Raw genomic sequence first — 16,967 nt, 5'->3', positions numbered from 1 at the left:
CTGCTGCGAGCCCCGGGTGCTGTGTGTGCGAGTATGGGCATGTAGCTCCTGGATAACTTCCAGATTTATGGAAAAGTCCCCCTACGCAAGTGCCAGCCTGCACGGAAACTTCAGGGCACAACGGGTTCCAAGCGACCCGCTCGGAACAGCAAAATCACACACCCACAGCAACGTTTAACCTCCCTCCACGGATTAAAGTACCATGAGCTGTACCTTTATTTGGTGGAAATTACAGCAGCTCTGCTGGCTCCAACGACATAATTTCAAGCAGGTGACCAACTGCCCCCAAAAGTGTGGATTTTTTTAAAAAAAAAAAAAAATCAAAACCCAAAACCAGGTCATATCAGAGGCAGCAATTAGTGCTCAGGTGTAGCTGAGGTCTTGATGGCTGAAGTTCTTCCAGCACAGGAAGGACACGGACCTGTTGGAGCGGGGCCAGAGGAGGCCATGGAGATGCTGGGAGGGCTGGAGCCCCTCTGCTGGGAGGACAGGCTGAGAGAGTTGGGGGGGTTCAGCCTAGAGAACACAAGGCTCCGGGGAGACCTTCGAGCCCCTTCCAGTCCCTATAGGGGCTCCAGGAGAGATGGGGAGGGACTCTTGATGGGGGAGGGGAGCCATAGGAGGAGGGGGAAGGGTTTGACCCTGAAAGAGGGGAGATGGAGATGAGATGTGGGGAAGAACTTCTTTGCTGTGAGGGTGGTGAGAGCCTGGCCCAGGTTGCCCAGAGAAGCTGTGGCTGCCCCATCCCTGGAGGGGTTCAAGGCCAGGTTGGAGGGGGCTTGGAGCAACCTGGTCTGGTGGGAGGTGTCCCTGCTCAGGGCAGGGGGGCATGACTGTCCAGATCCTCTGTAGAGCCTTCCTACCCTCAAGTAGATCAACAGTCCCACCCTACTCGGTGTCACCTGAGAACTTACTGAGAGTACACTCCATCCTCTCACCCAGATCATTGGTGAAGACATTAAAGAGAACTGGCCCCAACACCGAGCCCTGAGAACCACCACTGTGACCAATATAAAGCCATATTCTAAAACCTGCACTCTTACATGAGGATGGATCATAAATAAATCAACAAATTCACCGAACTGAACCGAAGTAGCTGAGGAGTTGGAACAGACTCCTCCACACACAATCCTCAATCTGTTAAAATACTGTACTTCTGTCCTCCCCACCACACAATCAACACAACTCTTTACAATTACCTTGTACTGTGGCACACCTTAAACATGAACATTCATGGCACTGAAAACCACGTAAACTTCCCACTTGCTACAAGCAAAAACATTTTTGGTACTTGCTACTTTGACATTTCTACCAGGGAAAAGCTAGGGCTGAGTGGAAACCTCAAGAGCCTTCAGGTGGAAAGAGAAAAGATCCCAATCACTACACTGAAGACCTCAAGACACTTAAGTATCTTTAAGTATTAGGAGAGAAAAAGACAACTCTCTTTTTTTTTTTTTTCCTTTAATAGTAATTCTGTGGGAAGAGATTTAGCTCCGTTCCTCGTACCTCAGGGTGCCTAAATGACAGATATTTCAACTATAACATTTCTTTAGCTTTTTGACTACTTCTAGACTTGCATGATTTTGAGCAGATTCATTCATATTTTGAGCATGTTGCTAAGTAAAGATACGTGACCTTACATACAACAGCTCTTCTCAGGTGTTCCGTTTCTTTACTCCAGAAAGGAATTAACTGTGTAACACAAAAAGTTGTTTTGCTTTTTATTATCAGAAGTACAGTTCATCACACTGTAGTCCAGAACTTTTATTTCATAGTCATAAGTTCATTAAGGCACAGTATAGCTCTTCAGATGGGATGGAAATAGAACCCGAACAGTTCTAGTCTCTTTTGAGACTCAAAACACATGAGAAAATTTTATTTAGAAAAATATGGGGAGATCACATCTCCCCTCAAAATCTGGCATCAAACATTAGTATTAGCGAAATCAAGGCAAAACTCCCGCTTCTCTTCAGTGAGATTTTTTGCCTTGGGTTGAAGCCATTTGAAAAGTCACTGTAAAAGCCCTTCCCAACCTGAAACTTTAAAGGATATGAACTCAAAAACTAGCGTCCCACGCTTAATTTGGACAGCTGCCTGACAGCTCCCACCCCTTATAAAACACAGAAAGGCAAGCACAGCACAGTCACCTAAAGAAAAAACAGCATCGAGTCTCTTCAATATAGTTAAAATATGTGAACCATTCATAGAATTTATTTTTCCAATACTTGTCCAAAAAGCTCTCCACAAGACTGTACTCTACAGTCCAGCAAGACACTAACCCTGTTTTATCAAATGAGCTAATTTGTGTTCTGCAAAATAATTGTATTTTGCAAACAGACAAGACACATTGCAGCTTCTCAAGCTTTTTTAATCCTCTTGATGAGGATGAGAGAAAAAAAAAAAAAATCAATAAAAGACTTCGAAGTAATACAGCTTTCTCGGACAGTACAGAGGAGGTCAAGAACTTGGGCTCTATTAATACAGCACAAATTCCACAACAAAGTGATAAATAATTCCTGCCTCAACAGCCAAACACTTCAACCTCGGAATGTGCACAGCCTAGAGCCAGGAGCGATGACAACGGTGGTAGGGGAGCAAGATAACCTCCCAATTGCTGGCTTAGCGAGTGAATTTAGAGTAAACAGCACTCACTTCTTCAGCAGAAAGTCTTCCTCACTTCCACCTCTGTGATCCAGCAGTTAAGGGCTGTTAGCAATCATTAACGAGGACAGGTACAGGCACTTGGTAAACGATCTGGTTCTAAACCCATTAAAGCCAATAAAAGACTTTGGTGGTAACTGGCTTAGACCCTGAGTAGGGAATAGAAGCAGTACACAAACCTAGAACAAGTTTTAAATCCATAAATGTTAGTTTACATTGGAAAAAGACACAATGATTAAAAACCCTATCTATCTGACAGGAGGCTAAACCTCTCAAGATCATCTCGTGCATCCGTTATCCAGACAAAAGTTCATTACATTTTGACGGAGTCAAGACTGAAGGATTCCCACTGTTGCCTGAACCGGTGCAGCTACTGCTTTATTAACAAATATTAACAAACGGCCCCCATAACTGACTGCGATGAGATTAAAATCTCATTTATTACTTGGTCTCTGGAGTGAGGCTGCCAACAGAGCTTCAGAATTTCAGGTGCCTTGGATGTTCTTCGCCATTCTTCCACCAGCAACTTCAACTGACCCGATTGTTTTTATGATACCTGAAGAGACAGACTAGTTTACTCAAACCTTCCTGTTGAAATATTTTTGTAATTGATCATAATTGCAGTAATTGATCATAATTGCTCTTTGCGCAGACATTTCACAATTGCACAGAGACAAGTCTAAATTGCACCCAAGTACAGGAAAACAATGATGATATCCAAGCATTGTCCTATTATCTCTTTTTTTTTTTCTTTACCACAATGTATTTAATGACCTAAGAAAGTTACAAAAGCAACTTTAAATTACATTTACATATATAAACTAATTAAATATATTTAGCTAACATTGAGAAAATAAAATCCCAAGCAATATAAAGACAAAAAACATTATGAGATGACTCATTCTAGAATAATCTAAGACTTTTTATCGTCTCTGGATGTAGCAATCAAGTGAACACTCCCCTGCTGAAGTATTACTTGTAGTTAGAGCACCATTGAAAGCTTATCTTATTATTCTCATTTGAGAACAGTGAATGAGCGATTAGTCCGGCATTAACTTCTGCAGTTTTTATTAAGTTCTACATTCTGGGAGAACAATTTTATTACTTATTCCACTTTTTTTTGGCCGCTTATTTCGGTAAGCGGCAAAATTGCTAGAAACTTCCGTGGCATCGGGATTTCTAATACCAAGAGCACAGATTTGTTAAGACACTGAAAGACAAAATGTTTAAGAAGCGTGGCTTGGAAGATAATATTAAAAAAGGATATGCAGATAGCTATGTACATGTATGTTTAAACTCATTCAAGATGAAGGAAACTCACAGCTTAAAATTCATGTGGCACATTAACGTATCCGGTTGAATGTTGTCAAAGGATTTTCTAAGTCACATGTGGTGAACACATATTCACAAAGACTAAAATAAATAACGGCTACTTTATTACCTAAGAATACTTTAAAGTGTGGCATTTCCTGACAATGCTTAGAGAGAATCATCAACTAAAAGAACACAAAGGTCATAATAACTTGTGAAACCCTGATGACTCCTAGTTTCCACTTAATTTTCTCATGATGGGGCTGTCGGGTTCAGCGTTAGTGAAAATGCTTCCTACAACCACATGAGTGCCCCAGATGTTGTGACGAATAACTTTGCAGCAGCCAAGATCATCAACAGAAAATCCCAAGTGGCGGTAACGTTCATCTGTTTCAAACAGAGTGTTGTTCGTGTAAGGTCCAAAAAACTAGGTGGAAAAAAAAGAAGAATTTTTCATGTGAACATTTCCAAGAGCATTTAAAGGGTCAGAACTATCCCTTTTTAAAACCGAACCCAAGCCCAGAAGTACCAGTTATGTCTGTTGGAGGAAATTTTATGTACAGTTTTATTCATGAAATCTGCACAGGAAACTAAGCGGAGCACTTCTGGTTATACTGGTACCCCATATTTAAAGATTTCCACTTCTACAGGCGTTAAGGATTGAACCCCTTTGTGAAAACAGCAAAAATAAGACAAGTACCTTATCAATGAGCCCCCTATAAAGAAAGATGCTTTGAGGAGCAAAAACGCGTGTAAATTGGAAACAGGTATTTCAGTTGCTTTATCTCAGGAGGAAGTTCTGACCAAAAGCCTACTCCTGACGAACAGGTTATTGGTCAGGTTGTTACCACTGAATTGGAGCTCAGAGACAGAACCCTTCTTTCATCAATCCGTAACTATTTCTTAAGTGCATGGAACTTTTGGGAAGCTTTTAAGCACTATACACACCTTCAACTGCCTGTTCACCTTGAAAACAGCCCCTGTTAAATGCTGTTTTATCTATTGACACAATAAATCACTGCCTTTCACAGTGTTTTTAAATAAAAACCCACTAAACTGAGCTTTGCCATGATTATGTTTAACTATGATACGGTTTTAACAGTTAGCTTCTATCAAAGCATGAGCGTATATATATTTTTTGCTGAGAACTTTCTCAATTCTCCCTCACAAGTTTTAAGACTCTAATGTTTTGCAGATGTCTTGGTAAGAAACCGTCAGCTCCTCCGGAGAACTGGTGTCACCTGATAACAAATGCCAATGCTGTTTAATAGGAACGAGCTATTCATTTTCTCTACGTAACAAAGATATCATTAATGAGCGCAAAGAGACCTTTTCAAACCCTCCATCTACACAAATAGGTGTCAGGACAACCAGGTCACCTTGGGAGGGTGAAACCAGCCTGTTGTGCACTGACCAAGAGCTTTTGGGCATAAAATTTCTACAGTTATCCCAAAATTCAGCTTCTTTGCTGAACAATGTTCTCCAAAACGCCAACTGCAACGACAGCTCACACAGTGTGGGAACCGGCCCATATCACATCCTAATTTATCTTAACAGGTTTTGGGCAACATGGAAAAGTTGGATTTAACCCATAAAGAATACAAATACCACTGCTAATTAGGACACAGCAGCATCCATTGCGTATTCCACACAGCACATAACTTACTGCCAGTCCTGAGGTTGGATCAATGAAGTCAGCCCAATAGCCTTCAGAACAAATTGCATAGCAAATTTCCTTGGCACCATTAATGAACTTAAAAGAAAATAAAGAAAAAGAAGGATATCAAATGGTATTTGTTACGTACACATAAGAACACACATAAAATATCCCAAAAGGAACAAGCACAGATTTCTTTCGGCCTCAGCTAATAAACAAGAAATTCAGCATACTTGCAATAAAAATATTAATAATATTAAGAGGATTAGAATTAATGGCATACATTAGGCTACTCCAATCATGTGAGATTTAAAAAGTGTTCCTTGTGCCAGTCAGTAATGGATTAACAGCTTCTACAAGGAATAATATAATTGCTTTGATTATTCATGCAGATTGCAATCATACCTGTTATCCTCTTTAAGAAGTCAACCATTACTGCAGGTATTTCTGTGTTATTTCCACGAGTTTACAGATCTCACCTAAACTCCACAAATTCAACACTAGATGTAGCATTAAATGTATTTTTATAAATGTATGAAAAATACAGTTTTGCTGTAAGGTCTTATCTCAGCCAATAGGACAGTATTATGTAGTTCTTCCTGCACTAAATAAAGTTTTAGTTCTGCGTCATGGCAGCAAACACTTCCATAAGCACTTGACTTTTATACCAATCTACATGAATGTTCTTGTTGTAATTAACCGGTGGTCAGGATGAATGGTGATTTCAAACTCTCCCACTATTTAACAATCAAAGTTGTAGGTCATGTTTCAGTTACACCAGCTGATGTTCCTGAAAATAGTATCTTCCATTAAGCAACATGCCAAGAGGTTTCTGGTTCTGTAACATGTCAAAAAACTCCCCTCTCTGAACAGGCAGTTAAAAGAATCTACTTTTTTTTTTCCCAGCAAACTTCTCGCATCAGCTACTTTGATAAATTAAGTTTTTATTTTAAAAATCTTTGGTGTTGAGTTGCAGTTACCTGTTTGTCAGATACAGAAGAAAATTCAACCAGGTAGATTTAAAGCTGTGCTCTGACATCACAACACAGGGCACAAAATAATTACATGACCTACAGATTAAACAGCACATTTTTTTCCACAGAAAAATCAGCAAGATCAGGAGACCTCAGTGATGTGCTTTTAATCACCTAGACCAGCAGTTTTCAACCCATGTTATGAGGGCCAGCAAGGCCCCATAGAAAACTTCTCAAGAAACCTGCAAAGGTGAGTGGGGAAAAAAAAAAAAAAACAACACACAACACAAAAAAAACCCTGAGTTATGTGATGGTTCTAAAACCATCCATACACTCTGAGAAAAACAAGTCCTAGTGCCAAAATCTAAACAGCTGAATACACTGGTCTAGACTAAAGCACAAATAGAATTCACATAGCTTCCTCAAAATGTGAAAGAAATTCCCTAATCTCATAATAAAAATATTTTTAACTTCAGAATAAACTTTAGTGCCCTTAGCAGCTCAAGGTTTCCAGTTTATAGAAATATTATAGTCACTCAGCTTCAGTTCCTTAATGGTCCAAAATATGGGATGTTTATCCTTTACAGTAATCTGTATTTCGATATTCGATGGCTCTGATGATTAACTATGCTTCAGCTGTAAATTAAGTCACCAGTGTAAGCAAGCCACCTGAAGACAGTATTTTAGGCATTTCTGATGCAGTACATCTTTTGATCCAGAGCTGTAACAACCCCTCAGCAATCACTTCAAGTGAGGTTAATAAACACTTGAGATTCACTACTGTAAACACTGAGATTTGGCTATAAATAACCCTCATTACTTTAGCACAAGCCTCTCACATTAAATTAGTATTTTTAAGGTTACTTCTAACCATCTCTGAAGCAAACAAACAGACCATTTTCTTGTGAATTTGCTGTTAGTAACCTTTAGGCCAGGAGGTTACATCCAACATCCTAACACCCCTACAATGACTATATTAGACTTGACAGGGAGGTGCACAAGGAAGAAAGATGCCAATTAACATATAATTAGACCAGATTACAAGGCCAAAGACCAACAGACCAGAAATAATTCAAAGAGAAGAACACACTAAAATGAAGGGAATTTTAATTTGTGTGTAATCTTTATGTTGATCCTTCAGACTGCTTCTTCCTTTTTGTGTGGTAACCCTTACACTGCTTTACACAGGGCACACTTGCGGTTTACAGTACTGAAAAGGATATTACTGGACTATTTGCCAATTAATATGACCCTGAATATACAGATGACAATCCCACAGAATGATTTTTAGTAGTTTTACAAAAAATTTACCAAATAATATATAGAAACATTGTATTTCAGGGTGCTAAGAACACCAGAGGTGGTGAACACTGACACCTGCTGGAGTACACACCAAAAAAAAAATTTGAAGAATGTGAAATAAAGGGATTGTCAGAGAGACCTCTAGTGGCAACAGAAGAAGACAACAAAGTTCATGAGGATGGTTAAGATGCAAGAAATATAACTGATACCCAGGCTAAACGCGTTACCCATATCCATTATCAGAATGGAAAACCCAGAGCAACCACTTCTTACAAGTAAAGACACACTCATGGACAGATTCCGTACTGGAATCTCAGTTAAGCCACAGAAAAATAAAGAGGGAAGAGAAATCCTACAAAATGAGTTGTACTAAAGCTGAAATAAGGTGAGAATATAGTTGCAACTATACTTTAACTGCAACAGGACAACAATCAAGCATGTTTAATAATTTACTGTAGCATTTTACAACATTTTAGCATACTTTTGACTCACCCCACTATAAAGAATGTAATAGTTCTATGAGACACATGTAGAGTAGTCAAAAAGCTACAAAGCTGGAAAACGTTATCTCCATTTTGTCAGTAAAAGTACATAGTAGCTCAAAAACGCTCTAAAAGGTAAAGTGGTATATTACTACGAGAGCTACAAATGGACCAAAATAAATAGTGCACAGAAGACTCATCTACAAACAAAAATAAGCTGATGCTACTGTCAGCTACTTACATTTTCTAACAGCATTTCTCTCTCATCCTCCACTTCTTGACTCCATACAGTCATATCATTTTTAGTCTTCTGGGTGACAGTTAACACCGTTAAACGGTTGGCATTCACTTCTGGAAACATTGATTCAAAGTCTAAAAAAAAAAAAAAAAAATTGAATCCGGCACGTTATGGCCTGCTCTTACATTTTACTTACGATTTTTCAGTTTTTGACAAATTACTGACCCTACTTTAGAGCCTTCCTTTCATTTAAATCCAAGATATATGTGTGTTTTTAATGTCACAATCAGCAAACAGCATGCTGGTTTGAAGTGCTGACGTTGCTTTTGTGGAAACCTCGGTAAGGTCCTGTTAAAAGCAACTCAAGCAATGGAGTTTGCTAATTCAGGATCTCGTTTAATTGCAAGATGATAAAAGCCCTGCTACTCTGCACATTTCAGAACATACAAACAAGTGCCTTTCTTTGCAAAGATATAACAAGTATAGTAATGTTTTAGTATTTTTAATCGAACACCTCCACAGTTCTCCACACACGTTAAGATGTGAACACTCTTATTTTCTGACTAAGCCATGTGACATGATACACACTGATTTTCACATTAAATCTTTTAGTTGAAATGCCTCAGATCTGCTTCCTAGGCAGTAGCGTACTGTAGGCACGAGTTGTGACAGTTCTTCTGGGCCACAGAAGGCCCAAGCCACCATGGTTCTCTCTACATCATCTACTGGACTACAGGCTTCATGGACCCTTGTTTTCAGCGTGGAAGGAAAAAACACTTTCCAGTATTAAAAGTCCAAAGTTCACTCTTTCCTACTCTCTGCAAAGTCTGCTGTCTTCAGCATCTAGGCCAAGATTTGAGCCAGATTTCAGTTTCAGATTTCACTTTTAAAATTACTAGGTTTTATCCCAATTTTATTTCAATCATTTCCTTCTTGAACAAATTAAAGAAAGATATAAAAGAAATTCTTTCAGTAGTTTAATAATTTCAATTTGCTATTTTACAGAAAAGCAGTGCCAAAAGATTTGGTTTTGTCACAAACTGGTTTTTTGGGCAATGAATTAGCTCCAGAATCTACCAGATACTAACAAAGCAGGCGAAAGTTACTCCCCGCCCCAGCTGATCTTGAATTTAAATGGCACCGAATTCAGTTTCGGTTTTCATTTTATAGCATGCATTTTTCTTTGGTGAAATATTAACTCTGGATTACCCTTTTCTCTGACACATTCAGTGGCATCAATTACACCAGAGCATTTACATACATATTTTCACATTTTAAAAAGTTACAATTTCTTAACTATCAAAAAAAAGTGAAAATATACCTTTTCGTAGCAGCTCAGGACAAGCTTGTACCGCACATTCTACCTTTGCATTTTCAAAGTAAGTTTCAGCGCTATTTATTTGCTGTTTCTGTGGAACATCAGCACCCTGAGAAAAACAAAAACTGTAACTTTTCTATTCATTACCATGTACCAGGAATAACTTTGTACACCAGACTGTTTTTATGACCAGATGTCCACTGATACACCCAAACAGTTTCACAGAAAGATCATTTGCAGATGATAAGACTTAAAATTTCTCAAGTATTAGAAGTGGAACAGATACAGGTATAATCTATTGCTTAAACCTATACAAAAATTTTAAGCTTTATGTATTATTGTAACTGTATTACCTCAAAGCATTAACCAATATAGAAATTTTTGAAAGAATTTGCCACGATGGCCTTAAGTATTCAATACAACAGCAACTGACAGATTTCAGACATCCACACATTACCCAAGCTAGAATAAAACTTTATTTTGAAGTTACACAACAGTTCTAGAGCTCTGAACTCCCAGCATTTTCAGCTTTAGCTTGAAAAGCTACAAGCAGAAAAAATGCTAACTGGAGAAGCAGAACTGTTTTCCAGTAATACCATTTTTATTCTTTACAGCTTTTTAGTTCTACAGTCTCTAAAAACAAAAAAAACCCCAACCCAAAATAAACAACCCCCCCTAAACCCTAGATTCTTGTGGTTAAGTTATAAATGGGGCACCTGTAAGTTAGATGTATAGCATTTAAGCTTAAGAAGGTATTAACAACAGTTGCCTCCTTTGGGATACCAATTACTATGTAATAGGCGTAGAATGCCTTAATACAGTTTTTCTAGCTCTAACTATGACATAACTTACAAGGAATTTCAGTAAATTTCTCTGCAACTGAAATGTACTACTCAACATTGTAATTAAGTCTTACCTAACACCTGCCTTTGTCCAAAACTTCTCCCTAGAGGAAACTATTACACTGAAAACAGCATGGCTAGCATTTTTATTCTAGAAGTTAACATTAAAGAATAGGGAAAAAAAAAAAAAAAACAACCCACCCAGCAAAAAAATGAACAAGACAATAGAAAAACAACAGACATTAAGTGCAGTTTCAATACATATGTTTCTGTATTTATCTTGTATTATGATTGCAAAGTCCTTGGGACAAATCAGTTGGTACTTTACGGCCAACAAACCATGCAGTTACGCTGGTAAATCCCTTTTCTTCCTAACTATAGGATGCTGTTCCTACCAAGAATGGTAGTTCACTGTGACTTCTTGCCTACTACTCCCATTCTGTCCAGCTAAACACCACTTCCATAGCACATACGCTCAGTAGACACGCTGTCATCAAGAGACTATGACCATTTTCCAAAGATCAACACCACTTTCTCATACTGATAGGCTGACAAGCTGACTCTTGTTGACTGCCTCCTGAACACCAGTTGCAAAACCTGTCTCCTCTCTTTCCAGTTTCTCCCATCCCTTTCAGACAAGTTGCCCCAGGCATTTTATTGTACAAGGAATCTTGCTGGAAAGCGAATGTGCATTTGGTGCACCTGGTTTGCACTAAACAAACAGAAGACCAGAATTTTCTCTTGGGCTTTTAACAGAAAGTATGATCCACACAAGCTGAAAACAGAACCTGGGGAGCTCACTAGAAGCTTGTGTTTTCTGAACATTTTGGAATACAATGCTACATTTACAAAAAAAAAAAAAAACCAAAAACACACTATACAGCATTTTTACAATGGAGATTTGCGAGCTGACTTCCAGAGTCTGAGCATGTCACAAATTCAGAGAGCCTGGAAAGCCGAGTCAGCAGCTAGTAGCACTAAACATCTGTCAAAATGCTGCTATCACACTAGCAATTATCAAGCCGCTTGTTGTTAATAATGCATCTGACTCGCTGCGAGCTCTGCCATCGCCAAGCTACAGTCTCATTGTGAGGTCTGAGGTATCTTTATCTGCTGCTCCTGTGCGAACTCGATGGCTGTCACTAAGCAGGCAGATCTTACACTGTCCAAAGTATGTAAGTTCAGATCCATTCAATGAAATACTGCAGAAACTACCAATTCCATTCGATAAAAGGTGGGGAGAAACTTGGTAAACAGCAAGTTCTGAAACAGAAGTTTTCTTTTCCCATATCCATAAATTAAGTCACTAATAAAATGCTATTTCACTAAGCACTGCTTAGTCAAAAAGCCACACCCTGAAATATTTCCTTCTCCTAAAAGAAAAAACTTCAGCTAGGTTCTATGCAATTTCTCGTTCACCTCAGTCAAAGTTCATCTTTCAAAACCATCTAGAAAATCAACAATATCTTTTTTCAGGAGGAAGACAGATTAGTTATGTTTCCCTTTGACAAGAAATACCAGTTTCACACAGATGAAGCCTGTTCTTACCTGAAATTCATTTATGTATTGTGCCATTACAAATTCATGCCTTTCACTTGCTGAAGGCTCTGCTAATATATCAGGCAGACTTTTTGAAACTTGGTTTTTCTTCTGAGAAGCAGTGCCATTTAGGTGACAGTCAAACCCAATATTACCAGGCAGCTGGAATCTCTGGTCCTGAGGACCAAATGGACCCATTACTTCATCCGGCCATACAGTTCTTGGACCTGCAAAAGTCAAGGCCTTGCTTTAGTCATCGCATCTAAAAAGAAAGAAAAAAAAACACAACACCAAAACCAAGAAGAAAACCCCTCTCCCATACAAATATCTGTATTTGATCACAACCACATATAACCAAAGTAACCACAATGCACAAGTAAAAGTAAGGTCCCTGACATAAAAAGCACACTTCAGAATTCCCGAATTTATATAGGGTGCAAAATTCTGATAGCACACAAATTCAAAGAAAATGAATTTGCTTTTTCTTACATAAATCCGGAGGTGTAGCAGCAACATGAGGCTCATCTGAGCCAGAGGAACCTGCTGTAGAAAAAGCCTTGGGATTTACAACTCTTTTGACTAAGGAATAAAACCCTGGTAGGTAGGTGACCAATCTTGCTCTGTTACAGAGCACCTGAGAAGACAAAAACAACGTAAGTATTACACACTGCTAGCAAAAAATACTAGTTTAAGTACAGCTTTGTGGATCACAAGAGAAAGCCTCACTCAGTAACCAAATTACAGTTTTAATTATGATGAACTGTGTTTGTGTAAAATCAAGTTTTAAGAGTATTTTATTATTACTTTTCTATTTTACTAGTAATAGCATTCTAAATAAAGGAAAAGCCTTGAAAACACTTATTGAAAGGCCTTCTCATGTGAGGAAAAAAAAAACTGAAAAGTTTAAATAGCACCGTGGAAACTCCATAACCTAAACTACGTTATGGATAGGGATAATTTCCATGATTATTTCCATGCATGCCATTGTTTCCATGATTATCACATTTCAATTGTGGGACTGATTATCAGAAATAACTAGAAATATTGTTAATTAAGTAAACACTGCTATTGAAGACGTTTGACCTGAAGGGTAGCCCAAATTATGGGGTATAAGCTGGTTAGCCAGCTTATACTCCTACTTCTTAAAAGACTGGAGAGAGACACAATATAATATCACTATAGATACATCTCGTAGCTTTCAGCTAGAAGCAAACTATCCATACCAACAGCTCTGAACTATAGAGGGAGATATGCATATGAAAATAGGTAGGTATGGTAATTTCAGCTTCTTTCTTTTGCTCTCAAAATCCATAAACATTTAAGATGTGCAAAACTTAGTGTGGCCAATGTCATTTAGACTCACAAACTTGGTACATTCACTTATTTATAAACAAGTGTTACTGCAAATGGATCAGCATCGTGGGGAGAATGCCAATAAGCCATAAAACCTTTATGAATTCCATGGTCTTGGAATACACCAGAAAATCTGCTTCCCACCAGAGTTCTACTGTCAACCTAACTTTCAACTGCTGAAGATGATTCTACCGGAAGTTTATTCAGCCACACAGCAAACAGAAAATGATGCAATGCTGTCTCCCCGAGGATGCAAATGGTCTCAACAGGGCTCCAAAGAGCTAGTAGCTCCTCAACAGAAAGATTAACTATGAGGCCAAATAATATTATCTTAAGTAGTAATATTGATGTATTGAACAACTGTTACTGGGGGGGATTTGTTGTTGTTTTTTTTTTTTTTCCTTTTTTGCCAGGCGATGCAATTAAACTGAAACATCTATTTTTTATACTTTAAAAATAGATTGACAACTTTCATTATGCATTTACACAAACATAACAGAAAAATAACAACTCATATACTCAAAACAAAGTTGGAAACACGATTAAAAAAAACTATTAAAGACTACTTAACTCTAGTACAAAGCTACTAATGCTCTTGAATACAGTTACACAAAAGCATGTATTGCTGGAAAATATAAATCCCACCTACCATTGCATGTGTGCTTTTGTAAAACTTTATTTTCCAGGTGAGGGAAAGAAATTCTTTTGAGAAAGTGACACAAAGGAATTTATTCTGTGCTGTATTCTTGATTCTATAAAAGTTTATGCATGTGTTTGCCACTAAACATGTATGCAACAAGGTTACTTCAGAAAAAGTGATATAATGGTACTATTTGTATGTTTAAAATAAAAACTCTATTCAGACTGAAGCCAATAAGCATGTTTCTTACATATCCCCTCTGTGTAAGCCTACATTTAATAACTTCTGTCAACATTACGAAGACTCGAATGCACAAAGGCGCGTTTGATTTTCTGACTTAAATCAAGTATTTACAAGTTAAGGCCTTAAGCTGCCTAGATCTAGAACACTGCTAGGTTTAAGAAGTTCCTGTAACAATAACTAAAGTCTGCTGATTCCACTTAAACGCTTCTTCCTCTATTATGTAAAAGCACTACTGAAATTAGTTTTTGCATAACGATTACATTGCAGGTAAAACAGATGTAAACAATTACAGCTGACACGTAATTACAAGAAAAGAGCATTTTTCCTTATAATCAGCATCACTTAACGTGGAGATGTCAGCGTTAATTACAGGCATGTTGACTGTGCTCACTTACGCAAATATTTACACACCGCGCATTACCCAAGCGAAAAAAATACCACTGAAATCAATACATTATTCATGTCTCCATAGCAAAACTGAATCAATAAAGGGTGCTTTATTCTTCTGTCTGAAAGCAGCTTGGTGAATTCGAGTGCTTCACCTTAACTCGTGACATTAAAAAAAATAAATAAATAAACGAAACCAAAACCAGCCGCATCCGACTCAATCCTCAGTTACTCACATTGGCCATTGCAGACGGCGGACTCCTCTCTCCAACAGGCTCCTGGAAGAGAAGCGAACGCGCTGGCCTCCGAGGCACCCGCCGGGCCCGGGCTGCCCCCTCACCGCCCGGCCCCACAGAGGCCTCGCCTCCTGCCTGCCCGCCCCTCACGGCCGCTCCCCGCTTCCCCGACAACGGCCCCGCAAACCACCGTCGCGCTGCCCGCTCGTTACAGGCCCGGCCGCCCGCGGCCGAGGCTGCCAGCGACGGGAGGGGAGTGAGAAACACCGGGGGCAACGGAGCCGCCGCCCCGCCAGCACCTCTCACCTCTTCCTGCAAAATGGCGCCGGCCGCCGTCCCCTCCCCGGCACGACGCACCCTCGCGAGGGGCGTCCGCCCCGCCCGTGGCCAAGCCGAGCGAGCCGATCCACCGACACCTCGATTAGCGGCGCTGAGGGAGCAGGCACAGAGAGAGGCGGGGCGAGTCGCTCGGCGGTCGGTTGGTTGGGGCGGCGGGGAGGCCCGGAGGGGAGCGGCCGGGGCCGGCGGGCGGTGTGTTGCGGCGGGGCCGGCGGCGGCCCCTCAGGGCGGGCGGGCGAGCGAGCGAGCGGCAGGGCCGGTGCACCCGGAGCGGGTGTTTCTCCTTGTCTCCGTGCCGTGTCTCCTCGGGGTCGCGGTGTCGGCACCGGCTTGCCCCTCACCGACGGTGCAGTACCCGTCGGGTGCGCCAGGAGTCAGTCATGTAGTGTCCGCCGGGATGCCGCCCCCCCCGCCCCACCGCCGGGGCTTTCTGGGGCCGGGGGGTGCGATGAAATCGAAAATGAATAAAAGAGGGGGTGTTTTTATTGAAGGAAATGCAGTGGGGAGCTTCTCCGCCAGCGAAAGGCCGCTAGGCCCAGGGGTTTCCTGAGAGTCGATGAGCACAAATGCCACTTCTGCTACCAAAACCGCTCCTCCCAGGGCAGTATGGGGCTCCCTCAAATAGCTGTTTTACAAAATAAGAATAAACCCTTTTTTTTTTCAATGGACCAAAGGCATGGTGTTTTTCTCCCCCCTTCCCCACTTTGTTGTGGAAAGGCTTCGTTTTTCCATCTTTTCTCCTTGGGCCAATTTATTGGGGTCTGGGGTGAGGTTTGCTTACAAAGCCGGCTTTTATTTTGAATAAACTTCAGCGTTATGAGGCGGCTTGAGGTAATTCCGTGGGCAGAGCTCTTAAATACCTGTTCATTTCGGCTACATGAAGTTAATTGACTGCAGCATTTATTAACGCGAACACGTTATTTACCATTGAAAGCGTTCTCCACTGCGCGGCGAGGGAGCAGCTCGGCGGCCGGAGTCGGCTGGAAACCTGGCGCAGAAGGACTCTCTCCCCCAAAGGACTCTCTGCTCCGTGGCGAAGAGAAGGGGTCATGGTTTCGCCCCAATCTACTCGCCGTCTGCGGTTGAAGGTGCTCCAAGCTGCGTTTGGAGGCCAGTCTTTGGTCCTCCAAGAAAAAAGAAATGGGCAATACTAAGATAGTTTATATTTGATGGTGAGCCCTACTTGACTCTGTGGGTTCTGCTGAATAGACAGATCGCTGCCCGCAGGACGTATGTTGAACAATACACCAAGTCATTGAGGCTCAGCTGGAGTCTCAAAACCACATCTCTGTGCGTGTGTAGGGTTCCTGCATGTGCTCCCTCTTCATTTGCAGAACTGGACTAGTTTCCCACTACATAGCCTGGGTTCAAATTGCCACCCTCTTTTTTTTTTTTCCTTAATGTCACCTGGAACATGACACATTTGTCCCCCTCTGGCCTGAAGT

At 40.4% G+C, this 16,967-nt stretch overlaps 1 protein-coding gene across 1 annotated transcript; it reads right to left on the bottom strand.

Moving 5' to 3' along the window:
- Nucleotides 1-1,726: 1,726 nt before the first annotated feature.
- On the bottom strand, nt 1,727-15,515 carry MMADHC (metabolism of cobalamin associated D). The gene is made up of 8 exons (XM_074144777.1): nt 15,490-15,515; nt 15,184-15,225; nt 12,814-12,958; nt 12,334-12,551; nt 9,947-10,052; nt 8,629-8,759; nt 5,639-5,725; nt 1,727-4,399 (listed from the first exon to the last, which is right to left on the bottom strand). The coding sequence occupies exons 2-8, from the start codon at nt 15,190-15,192 to the stop codon at nt 4,205-4,207; spliced, it is 891 nt and encodes a 296-aa protein (XP_074000878.1). The 5' UTR covers nt 15,193-15,225; nt 15,490-15,515; the 3' UTR covers nt 1,727-4,204.
- Nucleotides 15,516-16,967: the final 1,452 nt, after the last annotated feature.

This window comes from Numenius arquata, chromosome 3 (genome assembly GCF_964106895.1).
Source record: "Numenius arquata chromosome 3, bNumArq3.hap1.1, whole genome shotgun sequence".
Taxonomy (NCBI): Eukaryota; Metazoa; Chordata; class Aves; order Charadriiformes; family Scolopacidae; genus Numenius; species Numenius arquata.
The sequence above is the reverse complement of the archived record's forward strand: the minus strand, read 5'-3'. Positions and strand labels throughout refer to the sequence as shown.

Coding starts and splice junctions, on each gene's coding strand:
- MMADHC (XM_074144777.1), bottom strand. Junction 12,552..12,813: donor TGCTACACCTCCGGATTTAT/GTAAGAAAAAGC, acceptor TGACTTTTGCAG/GTCCAAGAACTGTATGGCCG. Junction 4,400..5,638: donor ATCCAACCTCAGGACTGGCA/GTAAGTTATGTG, acceptor TTTTCCACCTAG/TTTTTTGGACCTTACACGAA.